Consider the following 19,592-nt stretch of genomic DNA (forward strand, 5'->3'; position numbering starts at 1 on the left):
GGAGGATTTAAACACATTACAATGGTCCACTGGAGAAGAAAAGAGAGCCCCAGTAGGGACTGGTACTGGTCCAGCTGAGGGTGTGTGACCATGAGCCTCAGGCAGAGTGGAGAACTGAGGGGAGTCCAGGTGCAGTTAAAGCACGTTAGATTGACACAGCACTGGACCTTCAAGCCTGGAATGGGAAAGTTTGAGTTCCTTAGATGGTTTACTCATGAGAAAAATTTAATCTTGTTCCTGAAGTTAAATACTCCACCATTATATATAGATTTCCACCTGAAAGTAGAAAAAATTAATTATAATTTGAATTATTAATGAAAATTTATAATAATTGTGGATACAATGATAAAATAAGTTTGGATTACATTTATGGAAAATAAACATGTTAATTAAATCACAGAGCATTTAGAACCTCCTGTCAGACAGGGGGAACTGCAGTAGAGGAGGTGAGCAACCCCAGTAAGTGTTCTGCATGGGAGTCTCAGGAGGTCATGGTATGCATGATGGAGGAGCTGAGCACAAGCCCTGCAGGTCACTCCCAGACCCTGGGCTGCAGAGCTCCATGCCTACCCTAGGAGGTGCACTCAGGTTAGAAATAATAAAATGTTTCAGAAAACCAGGAGTGACATTTCCTCTTCAGTGAAAGTAATCAAAAATTCAAGAAAACTCTGTGCATATGAATATGTAATGTGATTTTATTAATCATGCTTTGCTTTTTCTCTCTTACACTTTATCTCCTAGACAACCAAAATTTCCAGTAAATGACCAATTCCTCCATAGCAACTGAATTTCTCCTCCTGGGCTTTCCTGATGGCTGGAATATGAGAGTCCTCTATTTCACAGTATTCTCACTGATATACCTGGGTACCTTGTTAGGGAATCTTCTGATCATCACTGTCACCACTGCTGACCAGACCCTGCACAAGCCCATGTATTTCTTCCTCAGGAACCTGTCCATCTTGGACATGTGCTTCATTTCCATCACTGTCCCCAATGCCTGTGTCAACTCCCTCACTGGTAACAGGACTATTTCAGTAGGTGGCTGTGCAACCCAGATTTTCTTGGTCATTTTTTGTGCATATGAGGAAATTATGTTTCTCTCCATCATGGCCTGGGACCGCAATGTGGCCATCTGCCAGCCCCTCCAGTACCCCATCATCATGAACCCTCAGTTGTGTGTCCGCATGACCCTGGCTTCCCTGCTCAGTGGCCTGGTGTATGCAGGTGTGCACACTGGAAACACATTCCGTCTGTCTTTCTGCCACTCAAATGTGGTCCATCAGTTCTTCTGTGATGTCCCCTCTCTGCTGAGGCTCTCCTGCTCTGACACCACCAGCAACATGGTCCTTCTTCTTGTTTCTATTATAATAATTGGTGGTGGCTGCTTTGGTATAATAATCCTGTCATACATTCGCATATTTTCTGCTGTGCTGAAGTCTACCACCAGAGCTCCAAGGAAGGCCTTCTCCACCTGCACCCCTCACATCCTCGTGGTGTCCATCTTCCTCAGTTCCATCACAGGTGTGTACCTGAGACCTTCAGCAACCTCTGACACACTCCAGGACATGCTTCTCTCTTCCTTTTACACCATGGTCCCACCCTTCTTGAATCCTCTCATCTACAGTCTCAGGAACGAACAGGTTAAAAAAGCTGTTGGGAGATTAATACATAGACAGTTATTCTCAGGGCAATGAAAGAGATGTGTTTCATTATTATTCTCATTTCACTCATTCAAGTTCATGATTATATAAATCTCTCTGAATCTGTACTTCATAACTTCTACTGCTTACCTTAACATCATCTCAAGAAGACCTACTTGCCGGGGTCCAGCCCTAGCAGGAGTCCATGGGTTCCACACAGGTAACGGGGCAGGGGGCGACAGCGTCCGCAATGGATGGAGAATGAAAGACACAGACTCTAGTTCTGGTGTAATCATTCCCACTTTATTCTGGGGAAGGCTGGGTTTATATCCATTTTTCTTCAGGCTTTGATGACAGGCATGTGACTAATAAAATCAGAGAAGTTTCCAAAGCATAGGCAGAAATTGTTTTTACCAAAAGATTATGGGAAAATAGTAATCTTATAGATTATCCTTACCCAATCACCAGGGCTTGCCATTGATAAAATAAGCTGGTCCATATCTAGTAGCTACTGTTGGAGGTGTTTTGTGCTTAGAACTTGGGGAAACATTGTTATCTGTAAGTTTCTGTGCCCCGACAGGTTCTGGCTGTGCCAGTAAAGGCAGTGTTTGGTTTTTAACATAATAAAAACATTCTCCTGTAGTGAGGTTAACATCACAGGGTTTCAACATGTGTTTTGTCTCTATGATGTTTTTCTGGAAATTTGTAGAATTATTCCCATCACCTCTAGCAAGATCCCCAGACTGAAGTGAGTAATATATTATTAGGAAAACTCCACAGAATAACATCCCAGCTAGGGAGGCATACATCTGGCTGCAATCCTTTTAGGATGAGTCTCTGCAATCATCCTTCAGTGGAACTCTGTCAAGCACTATAAGGATAGCCAGGTACCCCCGCACCTAGTTATATAAATTTTCAATATAAAAATTTTGTGAATTACACTATCATTTAGTCATCTTTCATAAAATGACAATAGGTTCAACTATAGGAAAAGATAAAGCAGTGACATTTTAAAATTTAAACCATATGTGAGTAAACATGCTAAGCTATGAAAACAATTTAATACATTTCAGCAGTAATACATTTTCTCTCAATCTCAAATGAAGTTACTAAATATCATTCTGATAGAAAGGTATTTTGTCTCTGTGCTCCTCTGCTTTTGAGAAGGTACAGATGTATAAATTAAAGTGGAAACTCTTGGCAGTAGAGTCAGGCTGTTTCTCTAGGACTCAGCAACTTTGTCCACCTGCCACTGAGTAGGACTACAGTGTGTGGTAGACTTGACTCTGAGCATGCTCAGTAATATTCTCAGAGCACATGGGCTGTGTTGGCTTCCAGGATCAGTATAACTCCAAACTGTGCTCTAGAAAACCCTGTTTTGACATTGCTTGCTGTAGCTCAGAGGCTCAAAGCATCCCTCCATGGAAGCAGCCCACTGGATAACTGGATTTGCTCCAGCCCTGAGCACAGGGTTTCCACCACCACAGTAGCCATCTGCCAAGGAGGCCAGGCCCCCACCTCACCCTGAGCAGTGTACTGTGCATGAGCTCTGATAAATATTGTGTGATAAGGAGTCTGCAAATGGCTCAGTCTGGGCAATGTTGCTGATTTCTCAGGGGTCCTGAAAGGTCGGCAAAAACAACAATTCCAATAGAAATTTATAGACCAAGAACAGGATCAGTCAGGATTTCTCTGCAGGTGATAGGGCTCCTTTCCCTCAAAGGCCTGCAGGGCAATCAGCCCTGTGACCTCTGGTCTCCTCCAGGGCTCCAAAAACCTCTTCCCAACCTCCATCATTCAAAACTAGTTTTTTCTAATTACTTAGTCAGTCCTTCTCAGAAATACACATACAAAAAAACAGAAGAGTCCTTTTTATGTTGTCTCCCTCACCTGTGGGAACATTGTTGCTGGACCTGAAGAGTTTTTCACCCATTCAACCCTTTCTCCATCAACCTTATCTCTAGACAGCTGACATGATTTTGTTTTCACAATGCTTTTTCTATTCTTGTACTTTGTCTCCAGACATTGGGGAACATTATACTAGAAATGGGAATTAAAGTAAAAAGCAAAAACCTTATAAAACCTAGACAGATTGAGAGTCCATGTGAGAGTGGTCTAGTTTTACAAAGCTACAAACTTCTGATGACCACCACTGTGTCCTCCTCATCATGAGTCCGGCGGAATAGACATAATGGCATGGAGGCCGCTCCCCTTGGCCCAGGCTTTGCTGAAGAATTTAAGTGATACAGGGGAAGGATGCTCACTGGTCACTCTGTGACCTCGTTCAGCATGCTTCCCTCTTGGCTCATCATGATCAGTGTTTCTTCAATATGCTAGGCTCTGGGCCCCAGGCAGTTTAGTCTGCACACATTCAAGTGCCACAGGTTGAAAATGTCTTTGTTACTTTGAATTTTCATGAATGCAAGTTCACTCTCAAGTTATCCAAGAGGGACCAACTCAATTACTGACAATGTTTCTGAATATTTCCCTTCTTTTCATTGGCCATAAGACTTTAACTCAGATAAACTTGTAGGCATAGTAACTAACATTGTCTCCTTTGCCTGAGTCATTTACACTGTACACTTTTACCAGACTGTGAAACCCCAGGTTCATCTGGTCACACATCAGCTTTCTGGTGAGGCTGCTCCCTGAGTCCTCCAACCTATCACGCTTCCTGGCCTAAAGTCAAAGGTGTCCATCTCTCTAGGTGACTGTTTAGATAGCATCTTGGTTCTTTCTCTCTTTGGATAAATTGACAGCAATTTTTTTCATTATAACAGGCAAAGAGTAGGGGATGACCAACTAAAGATAGTATGGAAAATGCCAGAAAAAGAAAAGAAGACCGCAGAACAATATCCCTTATAAGAACATAGGAAACATTTTCAACAAAATCTACCTAAACAAAGCACATCTACCAAGAGCACAACAACACGATTATAAACCATGTTCATATGGTATCTTTCCTAGCATGCAATGGAGCCTCAACCATCGCCAGTGAATTCCCCATGGTTTTAACAGTGTGAAGGTCAAAACATCCGTCAATGGGCATGTGGATTTTTAAAATGCTGGTGGATACATATAATGGAATCCCATTCATCTCTTAAAGTAATGATAAAAGTGCTAAATGCTACAATGTGCAGTAGGTTCAAAAACATCAGGCTCAGCCCAGTCATAAAAAAAGAGCACGTATTGAATAATTCTAGTCATGCAAAGTAATCAGGGCATCTAAATTCAAATATAGTCTTGTCAGGTTCTGACTCTCAAGGGGCATAGTGGCAGCAGCAGGAGTTGGCATCTGAGCTACTGAGTGTGGTTTCTTGGAGCTCCACCATCAGAAACTTCCTTTGGGGCACAACAGGCAGCACACTAAGATGGTTTATGAGTGAAAAAAAGATGAGCAAGGGCTTCAGAAAATCCTGCCATTGCTGAAGAAGTCCCAGTCCTCAGAAACCACCCTCCAGAGGACCACGCGAAAATGACCTTTTTACCCATGTTCAGTTAAGCCCAAAGAATTTAATCCTTTTTTAAAAATTGCCTATTTTCATTGACAATAAGCAGCAAATTATTTAATATGGAATTCGGTTACACAAGGCAGTTTTTTAAATAGAATTTGTTCTAGAAACTGTAAGGTCTCAATCAATATCTGGATTTTAACAACTTCCTGATTTTTGTTTGTACAAAATTAAAATTGGAATATGAACCCACAAGATCGTTGAGTGACTTCTTTTTGACAAATAATGTGAAAGTACATTTTCCAAACCTCCCAAATGTGTGACAGACTTTATTAAAAGTGAATGCTTAAATAATATTGGTGACTCCTCTCCTTTATCAGAGTCACTGATATTGACTACAGTCATCAACTCCAAAGGAGAATTTCACAACTGGTCTGGCGGTTACCAAATCTTTGTACTCAATTGATTCTGAAATCACAACATCTGTAAGTGAGCATTTGGGGCCCTTCAGAAGGTGTGTGAAGGATCTGCTGATATTTTACATAGTGAAGTTTCAGATCACACTGTCAACATCATGATTCCCAAATATTTACAGTTCTTCAAGCACAGTAGCCCCAATGTAAGGTTTCAAGCTCTTGCATGTGTCTCTCAGTTTATCTTTAGTAGGACTCAAGCTCTGATGTTGCACATTGATTCTTTTATTAAAAATCTCTTTCCATTACCTGGTGATGAGGAACCAAAGGTACAAATCATATGTGCTGGGCTCTTGTGATCTTGCTTGAAGATTGAATGGATTGCCTGCTTTCTCAGGTACATAATGTAGTTAAGTACATGCTACAGAGGACTCAAGATGAATATGAAAATGTGTATTTACAATCCTATAAATTTTGACTTACTTTGCCTGAGCAGGCAATATGAAAAGGTGCACTCATGTGGTATTTTTCTAAATTTATTCCTGTGTTAGTGAACGACATGAAGTACTCAGATACAGATATGCTGCTCAAGGGTGATGTTGAAGAAATGAAATAATTCCTGATAATGAACAAGATATATGGCCACATTTTTATTGGTCAAGGTCTGTGGCTCAGCAGCATGATGAACAAGGGATTGAAGAGGAAGATGATGATGATGATGGTGTTGATAAAACTGATGATAATGATACAGTTTCTAACTGGGATCTAAGAAAATGTTGTGCTGCTGCTCTAGATATTCTTGCAAATGTGTATTGTGATGAGCTATTGCCACAGATCTTGTCTCTTCTGAAACAATAGCTTTTTCTTTATGGATGTGACATTAAAAACTGAGGCATCTTGATTTTGGGAACAATTGCTGAAGGTTGCATGCAGGGCATGATTCCATAACTGCCTGAGCTTATTCCTCATCTTATTCAGTTCCTCTACGATGAACAGGTCCTTGTGCATTCCATGGCATGCTGGCCACTAAGCCACTGTGCACACTGGGTAGTCAGCCAGCCACCAGACACATACCTGGAGCCATTAATGACAGAGTTGGTAAAGCATGTGCTGGACAGGAACAGAAAGTAGGAGGCCTACAGTGCATTTGATACCCTTGAAGAGGAGGTTTGTAAAGAACTTGCTCCTTACCTTGCTTATATGCTTGATACCCGGGTCTTCACATTTAGAAAATACCAACATAAGTAACTACTTATTTTTATGATGCCATAGAAATGCTAGCAGATTCAACAGAATATGATTTAAACCAGCAGAACATATTCAGAAGCTAATTCCTCCACTGATCCAGAAACGGAATATTTGACAGGATGAAAATAGAGATCTCTTTCCTTTACTTGAGTGCATATCTTCAGTTACCATGGCCCTGCAGTCTTGCTTCCCTCCAGACTATGAACCTATCACCATGGCATGAACCAAGTACACAAGAGACTTGCACAAGCCCTGCTGAGCAATGCTCAACTAGTTCAATATGAGGCTCCTGGAAAAGATTTTATGAGAGTGGCTATTGACTTACTCAGCAGCCTGGCTGAAGGACTTGGAGGTAACATTGAACAGCTGGTAGCCCGAAGCAATTTCCTAACACTAATGCACCAGTGCATGGTCATGAAAATGCCACAAGTTTGACAGAGTTCCTTTTCCCTTTTAGGTGACCTGACTGAAGCTTGCTTTCAGCATGTTAAAATTTGTATAACCTATTTCATGATGATACAGGGAACCAACCAAAATTCAAAGTTCATTTCAGGCTTCAATAATGCACATGAGCAACTGGAGAAATCTCCATTCAAATGGGTATAGATATCCAGCTTTACTTTCCTATTGTTGCACCAGCTTGTAGAAGTCATTAACATCCCAACACACTAAAGACCTTGTTACGGAACACAGCAACAACAAGTAGTTGTTTGGTTATGTGGGCTCAAATGTGACCCCCATTTTACAGCAATTCGTAGGACCCTGGTGTAGCTCTCTGAGAAACATCAGAGACAATAAAGAAAAGGACTCAGCATTCCATGGGATTTGTACCATGACTAGTGTGATTTCTTGTGGTGTAATAGAGAATTTTATACTTTTTTAAGATGCTGTTTCATCATGGATTGACCCTAAAGATGATCTCAGAGACATGTTCTGTAAGATCCTTCGTGGATTTAAAAATCAAGTTGAGGGTAAACATTGGAGACATTTCTCAGACCATTTTCTCTTCCCTTCAAGAGTGTCCTGCAGCTTTTTATGGTGTTTAATCTAGTATGCTTAAACTGCAGTCCTCAAGAGCCTGTGAGGGAGTTCCTGCACCCAGGGAACATGTTACCCTTTATGGGGGGGGAAGCATATAACCAGTAAGGAATACATTATGACCTCAACTGTACTGGGAGGGCCTGAAGGGAGGTGTGACATCATGCATTAAGTCGATGTTGGGAAATATTTTAATATCTGGAACCTTTGTGGGTAGAAATCTGTCTTCAATTACAACTCTGCACTAGATGTGAAGAAGCAAAAAATATATCAGTCTATTCACAAAACACTGCATTCTAAATATTATGGGGAATTGTACCAAAACAAGAACCACATAAATGATGCATAGGGATAAGAAAGAGAAAAAATTCTGAAATGCACAATAAAGGAAACCTAAGAATGGAGGCTACAAACACTAAAAATCTTTATTTTTAAATGGAAAGCATTTTACATAAATATGCCCACATTATGGTACCTTGTTTTGTATGCTGTTGAAGAGCTATAGAAACAAAACTAATAGAGTTAGAAATCAGTTGACCTTCCCACTGTAGAAGCAGGATCTTGGAAATAACATTTTAAGCCCCTCCCAAATGTTGGAAATAAAACAAATAAAATTTAAGCAATGAAGCCCCTCTGAAATGCCAAAAAAGTTACTCCTTATACCTTTGTGAGATGGGGAGGGAGGAAGGGACAAATGGCGTTGGGCATATCAAATCTGAAGTTGAAACCTTGATTTTACATTAAAATATTCATGTAGTGCAAATACTTTGATGGCTGTACTTCATTAGATTTAACTCCAAGGAAAACATATTAGTTAAAGTGCAGTGTTAATGTTCAGGCATGCATTCTGGCTCATAGTGATTGAAGGTAAATCAGTGGGAAGCTAGCATGCTTGCATCAGGTACAGTGTCATTGGTGTTTGTTGACCTATGTGGCACCAGTTCATGTTGCATTTTAACAGTTCAGTGTAGCCCTGCATTTAAAATGTCTTTCTTTGGCCTATCTCCAGCACCATGCCACCCAGGTGCAGCCCACCCACATGGATCTCCAGCACCAGAGCACCCCGGGAGGAATCAGCAGTGGATGCTGTGGCTCCCCCATCTACCAACACGTGGGGATGCCTCTGTCCACCATCTTGGATCATCCCTGACCAGGACACTGCTATAGATATTTGGGGCAGCTCCCATCCTGGAACTCCTTATTATCAAGTATGTTTCATGCATTGGACTAATAAAGCCTGGAATGTTTTAGTAATATATTACAGTTTTGTTGTAAATTTTATTATTATTTTTCTATCTTTCATGCATTCTCTCAGTCTCTCCATTCTCCTATCTGTTTCCTTGGACTCTCTTTCTTCCTTTTCTCATGCTAAAAACTAACTTCCTTTGAATCCACATTCACTCTTCCTATGATCCAAGGCCTCTACATACTCACTTCCTATCTCATCAACATTACATCCTACAACCTTCCACATCCTCTTTGTCCACCACTAGCAATTGTAGTCCTTATTGCAAAATTATTGTTTATGCTGTACATAATAATCAAACTCATCATCTTCAGATCTTATGATAATACTGGTATCATCTTAATAGGTGGCAATTCATGTAAGGCTGCATGTTGTTTGTGTTGTGTGCTGCTAATATTGATCTCCTCCTTAAAGGTGAAGTATCAGAATCCTGCAGATACACTATAAACCTATAGGGGAGAAAATGTAATATTTCTTATCTGCCCTGCTAGAGGGGAACATACAAGAACAGTGTGAAAATCAAGGGAAAAAAGCAACCCAAATGAACCAAGATGCTATATTAAGAGAATCCACTGACAGTGTGATAGAAGAAATGTCAGAAAAGGAGATAGGAGTGTACATAATTAAAAGGATCTACAAGGTAAAAGACAACATAAGAGAGCAAATGCAGGCTTCACATCAATAAAGAGTTGAAAGACAAAATGCAGGAAACAAAAGATCATTTCAAGAAAGACGTAAAGATTCTGATAAAAATCAAACGGAAATAATTGAACTGAAGAAAACAGTAAACCAAATTAAAAACTCATCAGAAACATCACCAATAAACTGGATAACTTGGAAGACAGAACCCCAGACAATAAACACAAAATATTTAATCTTGAAAATAAAATTGACCACACAGAGAAGATGGTATGAAATCATGACCAGAACCTCAAGGAATTAAGGAATAATGTGGAAAGACCAAATTGAAGAATTAATAGGATCAAGGAAAGCACAGAGATACAATCCAAAGAAATGAACAATCCATCCAATGAAATAATATCAGACAATTTCCCAAACCTGAAGGATGAAATGGAAAATCAAATACAAGAGACTTACAGAACACCAAATGCACAACATTACAACAAAGTCACATGAAACCAAATTTTAATGAAAATGACCAACATGCAAAATAAAGATTGAATCATAAATGCCAGGAGAAAAAATTATCACATTACATACTGTGGAAAACAAATACAGATATCAGCATATTTCTCAGTCCAGATCCTCAAAACTCTGAAAGAACATGGATGCCAACCAAGAATCTTATACCCAGGAATACTAACCTTAGGCTTTGATGAGAAAAAAATATCATCCATGATAAACAAAATTTAAAGGAATTTACAAACAGAAAGCCAGGACTACAGAACATGCTCAACAAAATATTCCTCGAAGAAGAAATGAAATTCAATAATGAAAGTCAGCAAAGGGTGGAACTATCCTAAAGGAAAAGCTAATTAAAAGAGAAACCAAGTCAAGTTAAAAACCAAAAACAATCCAAAATGACCAGAAATACAAATTATATCTCAATGATTACCCTGAACGGTAATGGTCTAAGCTGATTAATCAAAGTATATAGATGGGAAGTTTGGATTTTTAAAAGGACCCAACAATATGCTGCCTTTAAAGTGACTTATCTCATAAGAAAAGACATTCACAGACTGAAGGTGAAAGGATAGGAAAAATCGTACCATGCACATGGACTCAGTGAAAAAGCCAAGGTTTCCATCCTCATATCACATGAAGTGGACAACAAGTCAAAATTAGAAGGGATAAGGAAGGACATTTCATGCTGATTAAGGGAAACATCAATCAACAAGACATAACAATCATAAATATTTATGCCCCAAACAATGAAGCATCTATGTACATCAAATGAATCCTTCTCAATTTCAGGAACAAGGAATACGATAATAGTGTGTGACTTTACCATACCTCTCTCACCACTGTATAGATATTCCAAAGAAAAATGAACAAAGAAAGCACAGAACATAAAAATACAGCCAACAATTTAGAGGTAACAGACATACGCCGAATATCCCTTTCAAATATGAGCAAATACACTTTTTTCTCAGCATGTGGATCCTTCTTTAACATAGACCATATGTTATGCCACAAAGAATCTCTTAGCAAATATTAAAAAACTACCTTGTATTCTATCATATCATATTGAATAAAATTAGAAATCAATGATAAAGTACCAAAGATAAAGTACTACAGCACATAGACACTAAATAATATGCTACTGAATGATTCATGGATAACAGAAGAGATCAGGAAGGGGAGAAATATTCTAAGAGGTAAACAACAACAACAGTACAACAGATCCAAGTCTCTGGAACACTATGAAGACAGTCCTAAGGGGAAAATTCATCACATTGATCACATTTGACAAAAGGATAAAAAGTCAAGAAATAAATGACCTAACATTATATCTCAAAGCCCTAGAAAAATAACAGGTCAACACCCAAAATAGGAGAACACAGGAAATAATTAAAATCAGAGCTGAAATCAATGAATTTGAAACAAAAGAAGCAATTAAATAATTGACAAAACAAAAGTTAGGTCTTTGAAAAAATACACAAAATTGGTAAATGCTTAGCTACACTAATGGAGAGAAGGAGAGAGAAAACCCAAAATACAAAAATTCATGATAAAAAAGTAAATATGACAACACTATTGAAATATAAAACTCAACAGGAAGATTTTTGAAAATCTATACTCCAGTAAAATAGAAAACCTCAAAGACATCCACAGATTTCTAGAGACGATCCACCCAAACTGAATGAAGAAGACTTACACAATTTAAACAAATCAATTTCAAAGAATTATAAAGAAGAAGCCATCAAAAGTCAATCAACCAAGAAAAGCCCAGGACCACACATGTTCTCAGTCGAGTTCTACTTTCCAAGACCTAATTTCAATACTCCTCAAAGTATTCCATTAAACAGAAAAGGAGGGAACCCTTCCAAACTCATTCTATGAAGCTAGTGTCAAGCTGATACCAAAACCAAAGACACACCAAGGAAAGAAAACTTCACACCAATATTCCTAATGAAAATAGATGCAAAAATTCTTAACAAAATTCTGGCAAATTGCATAAAGATATATTAAAAACATAGTGACCATGTGCAAAGGGAGTTCATTCCAGGGAGGCAAGGATGGTTCAACATCTGGAAATCAATAAAGCAATTTACCACATCAACAGACTTAATGTTTAGAATGATATGAGGTTTTCTCTGTGTGTCTCTGCAGATGCCACTGTTCTAGACCCCACTGCCACTGCAGATGTCACCAACCAGAGGTCTTTTCTGGGGAAAGGGGTACAGCTGTTCCTGAGACCACTGCTCCACATGCCCAGAGGTGTGTTCTCCAGGTGCTACTGTTGCTCACACCACCACAGACGCCTGGAGGTGTTTTGACAGGCATTGCAGCTGCTGTTGATGATGTTGCAGTCGCCGTCACCTGAACATCTACTGCCCTTGACGCTGTCTCGGATGCCTGGCTGCCCTCTACAGTGCTACCTCCACTGCTGCTACCACCACCAATTCCGGTGCCACCAAATCCACTGCCACTCACCTGGAGGTCATCTCTCTGGGAACTGTGGCAACTGAAACCACAACTGATGCTGCTGCCACTACTGCCACAAACCCCCACATGCTGCCAATGCCACTAAGGTCTGCAGCTTCTGTTTACCCACTGTCTGATGCCACTGGCCTCTCCTATTACGACTTCCACCACAGTTCAGACATCCACCTCCAGGGAGAATTCAGGCATACCTGCACTCAGCCACATCTACTTTGAGACGCGGGCCAGAGCCTTGGATTTGTTTGGGGTGCCCAATGGTTTGTTGCCACTACCAATTTGGGATACAGCCACAACTGTCTAGGGACACTCACCAGGACCTGGAGGTTCAGTGTTATGGTGCCTATGAGTTTTACTTCAACTGGGTTCTTCCTCCCAGGAGTGTGGGTTGCCACCATCTAGTTACTTTCTCTCAGGATTGCTCATCCCTGGTGATCTCTCTCCAAATTCTAGTGGCACTGAGATCTTGGGATTGCAAGGTGGCCAAACCCAGTACATCTGAGGCCCAGAGTGGGGGATAGTGACTGGGTCTCCAGGGCCTGTCTGTGCCAGGCACTCCTGTGGGAAGTCAGAGACAGGGCTGAGAATCTTTTGGACAGAGAATGTTGTTTGATTTTATATCAAGATATATTTTATTTTTATTTTTTTCTTCTCTGGCACCTCTTTCCATCATATTTGGAGCAAGATGGATTTGAGCATCAGTTAGTTGAAGATGGGTGATACATGAATGGTATTTTGCTGATCTGCTATATATTCTGCCTATTCATATTTTTGATTTTTGTGTTCTCTTTATGTGTATTTTTCCTCTTGTTTGATTATCTTTCTAGATTCTCTTTCTAACTTTTCTCCACCTAAAAGCCAATCTCTGTTTTTTTCATTTTTCAGCAGCTCTGGAAATAAAACGAATGATATCGTACAAAATTTTCCCTTAAGCACTTCAAATTCATCAACCTCACCTTTTTGTCCTGATCACAAGTATCTTCTCCTTTTCAATAATTTTTCATATTGCATACAAGGAGTATATTGGGTGTGATGAGAATCTGTGTCCAGTGGTAAAAAATATAAAAACAGGGCTGTGCAGCCTTGGTAAACACATTATGAAGTCCTTAATATGACATATTGCCCCTCAGCATTCCTCAAGGACTATTAATAGCATTAAGTGATAATTGATAAAAGGAAAAAAAATGTAATTTAGAAAATAATTTATTTCTGTGTCCTACAGCCCTAGCAAACCTTTGCATTTTTAAACACAATGTTTTCCATACACTTCCTTATTTTAAGTACTATAAGAGAAGGACCAAAATGGAGAGCCCAGATGTTACCATTTACCAAGGAAAGCACTTGGAGCACTCCTTTTTCAAACTTCTGAAATTGAGCAATTCTAACTTGTTCCTGACCCTCATGCTACCTGACCTCTGTATCATTTATGTTGCATCTCATGGTTCTTTAGAAAGGATGATTCAGAAAGCATTTTTCTGATTTTAAGTCCTTTGGATACAGTCCAAGGAGTGGGATATCTGGGTCAAATAGCGGTTCCAAGTTTTCTAAGGAATCTCCAAAACACTTTCCAGAAAGGCTGCACCAATTTGTAGCCCCAAACAGAAATGTTCGAGTGTGCCTTTTCCCCACATCCTGGGTAATACCTATGAATGCTTTTATTCTTGATAATAGTCATTCTAATGGGGGTGAGATGAAATCTTAGGGTAGTTTTGACTTGAATTGCTCATTACTAGAGATGTTGAAATTTTAAAAATATATCTGTTCATTGCTTGTTTCTCTTCTCCTGTGAAGTGTCTGCTCAGTTTCTTAGCGGATTTATTGACTGGGTTCTTTGTATTTTTGGTGTAAAGTTTTTTGAGTTCTTTAAAAATTCTGGAGATTAGTGCTCTAACTGAAGTGTGTGTGGCAAACATTTTCTCCCACTCTGTAGGCTCTCTCTCCACATTGCTGATTGTATGTTTTGCTAAGAAGAAGTTTTTTAATTTCAATCCATTGCATTTATTGATTCCTGCTTTTATTTCTTGTGCTCTGGGAGGTGTTAAGAAATTCTTGTCCTAAGCTGACATGATGAAGATATGGGCCTATTTTTACTTCTGTTTGTTGCAGGGTCTCTGGTTTAATTCCTAGGTTCTTGATTTATTTTGAGCTGAGTTTTCTTCAGGGTGAGAGCTAGAGGTTTAATTTCATTTTGCTGCATACAGATTTCCAGTTTTCTCAGCACAATTTGTTGAAGAGGCTATCTTTTCTCCACCGTATGTTTTTGGCATCTTTGTCCAAAGGACTTAAAATCAGCACACTACAGTGATGCAACCCCAACAGTGCTTAAAGCAGCTCAATTCACAATATCTAGATTATGGAACCAACTTAGATGCCCTTGATTAGATGAGTGGATATAAAAAGTGTGACATCCATACACAATGGAATAGTACTCAGTCACAAAGAAGAATAAAATTATGGAATTTGCAGGTAAATGGATGGAACTGGAGACTATCATGCTAAGTGAAATTAGCCAATCCCCAAGAACCAATGGTTGAATATTATCCCTGGTAAGTGGATGGTGATACATAATAGGCACGTAAGGGAAGAACTGAGGAATGTTGGATTGTGTACAGTGAAATGATGGGTGGGAAAGGAGAGAAGGAAAGATAATGGAATGAGACAAGAATCCTTACCCTATGTACACATATGATTACACAATGGTGACTTTACATCGTGAAAAACCAGAAAAAAAAACTTTGTGCCCCATTTGGGTACAATGAATCAAGAAAATTAATAAAATTTTGAAAATACATTTTTTTACCCCTTAAATGACAATGTAGTTCTGAGCACTCTAAAGTCACTGAGGTCAAACTATAGAAACTAAAGCTTATTCCTTATTTTAAAAATGTACCTTCATAAAGTGTCATATTTTGTTGATCTGCAGGAATACTCTGAGACCTACAACAGTTATGTGGTGATTCATATATTTATTTTATCATATCCACAATCTAAATTTTCCCTATGAGACTGATCCATGAAAAAAGTAAGTCACATTTTGACAAGAATTTTTCAAGTTGAAATTAAATCACAAATGCAAAGATAGACATTAAATAAAAACAAATAAACCAAACTATAAACTGCAGAATTTACTAAGTTATTCTGGAGAAACTGAAACAACATGTGGTTTAGTAGAAAAAAGTAGAAAGAAGAAACATGCCTCTATAGCTCTATGCCAGCTTCTGGATCCCAAACCCATATTTAATTGTCTATATTACATTTGGCACAAATGTCTAGGGGTGGTCGCCCAGGACCCCTGGTAGTGCACAGAAGTCAGTATAGAGGGCTAAAAGTTTGAAGGTTTTACTATGGATTTTTCACACCACACATCACCTTCAGAATTTGTCATATATTTACTTTCTTACACATTGTTTTATTGTATTATTTCTCTCATAGGGTTCAAATTATTTAACAACACCAATATTTTTCTTCTTTCCAAACCCCAGTATCTGAAATTGCAGTGGACATATTTGTATTATCAATAAGCACGTTTTGAGTGATTACTGCTGTAGGGAGATCTTACCTTGCAAGTGTACAGGTCCTGGGCTGGAAGTCATGCACTTGCTCCTGAAAGGATAAAAAGGTAATGATACATGGTCCCAAATCAAGGAATTTGCACCAGCAGATTTGGGTGTTGGATACATACTGATGTAGTTAAAGTTCATATAACATGTCCATTTCTAACACTACAGAAAAGTGCAAAAATTTTAAGGTTGTAAAGCAGTTTCCAGAAAAAATCATTTATTTAACCCTCCTCTAAAATCCAAAACATATTAATTGGGAAATATAAATCCATATGTGGCAGTAGAAAAGGGTCTCTGCAAGTTCCAGAGCATACTGTGAACAAGGATGCCACTCAGGTGTCAGCTTCAGGTTTGTGTCAGGGAGAAATGGGGGATGGGGAGAGAAACAAATTGCTGCCACACTGAGTAGGATCCCTTGAACTTCACCCTCACTGTGAAATGAGCACCAGCCTAACTGAGTCTGTCCACCCATCCCTGGCCTTGGGGGACACACACATGTCAAGAGGACAGGTTCAGGAGGAAGGTTCAGGAGGAAGGTCACCTTTCTAAGGGTGAGTGTGGTTAACCTGACAAGGTGCTGAGGAGGACCCAGGTTTGCAGAGGACAGAGGAAATGACAGTGTAGGTGACTGGTGATTGAACTGATCTAAGCAGCTTCAGAAGTGCTATAGCAATAAGGAAATCCTTCCTTTTAGGATATACAGTCAGCGTCTTTTTAATGATTATGATGCCATTGAGAAGAAATGACCATAATGGAAGGTGTCAACAAGGGAAAGTAAATTATTGTATAGACAAAGGAATCTTCAACCCCATTGTGCTGAACATGGAATAGAAGCACAGGATGGAAAAGTAGGAGTCCAGGAGAATGTCACCTGGGCTGGATCATGGATATCTTAAAGAGCTTACAGTGATCTGGTGGAAAGGAAAAGAGAGCCCCAGTGGGAGCTGAAATTTTTGAGGGTGTGTGGTCGGGAGACAGCACCACCATGTCCTGATGGAGAAGAGGCAGAGTGGGGAACTGCAGGAGAGTCCAAGAGAAGTCAGGTCACCTCAGATTTCCACAACCCTGGACCTGCCTCTCTGCAAATAAAAGGGTTGTTTTTAGAGACTCTCTCCTCTTAAGAAACATTGTTTTCAAGTTCATGGCAATAAACACTTCAATGTTATGAATAGTTTCTTACATAAATATATGAAAATAATTACCATTAGAATGATCTAAGTGTGGAAAAAAGGAAAATCAATGGTGAAATTGTATTTATGGAAGAGAAAGAAGGTAAATAAATCACACAACATTGAAGAGCACACTGTCAGACAGGTGGCCCTGCAGGAGAAGATGTGAGCATCACCTGCAAGTGCTCTGCATGGGAGACTCTGGAGGTCAAGGGAGGCATGATGGAGGAGCTGAGGACAACCCTGCAGATCACTCCCTGACCCTGGACTGCAGAGCTCCCCACCTGCATTGGGGGAAGCACTCTGTTTAGAAATGATTACATATGTGAGAAAACAAAGAGTGACCTTTCCTCAGAAAGGAAAGCTACTACAAAGTACAAGAAAACACCGTGCAAAGAAATATGTAGAGTAATTCTATTAATCATGTTTTTTGATTACTGCCTATTATCTCTTTTTCTTCAACCAGAATTTCCAATAAATGAGCAATTCCATTACAGTAACTGAATTGCTCCTCCTGGGTTCTCCTGGTGGCTGGAATATGCATTTTCTCTATTTCACAGTATTCCCACTGACCTACATGAGCACCTTATTAGGACACCTGCTCATTGTCTCTGTCACCTCTGCTGAAAGAATCGGCACATGCCCATGTACTTCTTTCTCAGGTCCCTGTCCCTCTTGAACATGTGCTTCATTTCCATCACTGTCCCCAATGCCTATGTCAGCTCTCTCACTGGTGACAGGGACATTTCAGTGGCTGGCTATGCAACCAGGTCTTCTTGGTCATTTATTTTGCATATGTGGAGATGATTTTTCTCTCCATCATGGCCTGAGATCACTATGTGGCCATCTACCAGCCCCTCCAGTACCCCATCATGAACCCTCAGTTTTGTATTCACATGACCCAAGCTTCCCTGCTCAGTCGTCTGGTGTATGCAAGTGTGCACACTGGAAATGCATTTTAGCTGTCCTTCTGTCAGTCAATCATGATCCATCAGTTCTTCTGTGACGTCCCCATTATGCTGAGGCTCTCCTGCTCTGACACCACCAGCAACATGGTCTTTCTTTTTATATCTACTGTAATAATTGGTCATAGCCCATTTGGTATAATAGACATGACATATATTCACATATTTTCTACCATGCTGAACGTTCCCAATGAAGCCCCAGGAAAGGTCTTCTCCACCTGCACCCCTCACATCTTTGTGTGCTCATCTTCCTCAGCTCCATCACAGGTGTGTACCTGAGGCCTTCGGCAACTTCTGACACACTCGAGGACATGCTTCTCTTTGCCTTTTACACCATAGTTCCTCCCCTCTTGAATTTGCACATCTACAGCCTCAGAAACAAATAGGTAAATGAAGTTGTGAGGAGAATAATAGAAATACAGTTGTTCTGGAGGAAATGATAAAGATGTATTTTAGTATTACCCTAATTTCACTGAGTGGAGTAGAAAATATCAATTGCTCTTCTGATCTTGGCTTTATAATTTTCATGACCTAGCCCACTATTGTATTATTAGAAGTTCAGTTATTTTATAAAATAATTTTATGAATTACCATATTATTCAATGAATACTTCATAAATGTATAACTTTGACAATGCATTTTAATGTGTAAATATAATTAATTATATTTTCTGAAATCATTTATAGTTATATATATTAAAGTTTCTTCACATACATCACAGTTCTTGTATCAAATACTGTCACAGAGGAAAACATCATAAATAAAATATGGACATAATGTACAGGTACATAACCTGCCCTTTTTTCAGATAATCTGCCCTTGTGTCAGATTTTTAAGCACTGACATACATAATTGAGTCCATTTAATTACTATGAAAATATATAAATTTCAAATCTTAAAGAATTTGTAATCAAAACTGTAGAAAGAATCACAATATTTCTCAGCAACTGGAATATTAAATAGGAAGAATCTCCTTGTTCATGAAGAAAGCAAAAGGCAAAGCTTACAACACTCACATCCCCACAGTCTAATCCATCCACTGGGGAAGAGCATCCCTGACTCTCCTGGCTGTGATGGCTGCCAGATTTTGTTATTTCCACAAGTGACCAAGTGTCAGGGACCAACCCTGAGGGCTGAGCTGCAAGGCAGTTTTTGAGGGTTTTCCTCCCACCAATCTTCTTGCTGTAATGATTATGCTAATGAGTCATGCCTGATAATGATAAAGTTGAACTGTAAT

The 19,592-nt window shown here is 39.4% G+C and overlaps 1 protein-coding gene and 1 pseudogene across 2 annotated transcripts in view; both read left to right on the forward strand.

Moving 5' to 3' along the window:
* Positions 1-761: 761 nt before the first annotated feature.
* LOC306663496 (olfactory receptor 14C36-like) lies at positions 762-1,694 on the forward strand (the record flags this gene model as incomplete). The annotated part of the gene is made up of 1 exon (XM_079143813.1): positions 762-1,694. The coding sequence occupies one exon, from the start codon at positions 762-764 to the stop codon at positions 1,692-1,694; it is 933 nt and encodes a 310-aa protein (XP_078999939.1).
* A 3,917-nt stretch (positions 1,695-5,611) lies between these two features.
* The window catches only part of LOC306663223 (transportin-1-like), a 120,485-nt pseudogene continuing 106,504 nt past the window's right edge, over positions 5,612-19,592 (forward strand). The window contains exon 1 of the transcript in view: positions 5,612-6,319. The product of the transcript in view is annotated as a transportin-1-like (transcript). The remainder of the gene's footprint in view (positions 6,320-19,592) is intronic.

This window comes from Sciurus vulgaris, assembly GCF_902686455.1.
Source record: "Sciurus vulgaris genome assembly, chromosome: 6".
Classification (NCBI taxonomy): domain Eukaryota; kingdom Metazoa; phylum Chordata; class Mammalia; order Rodentia; family Sciuridae; genus Sciurus; species Sciurus vulgaris.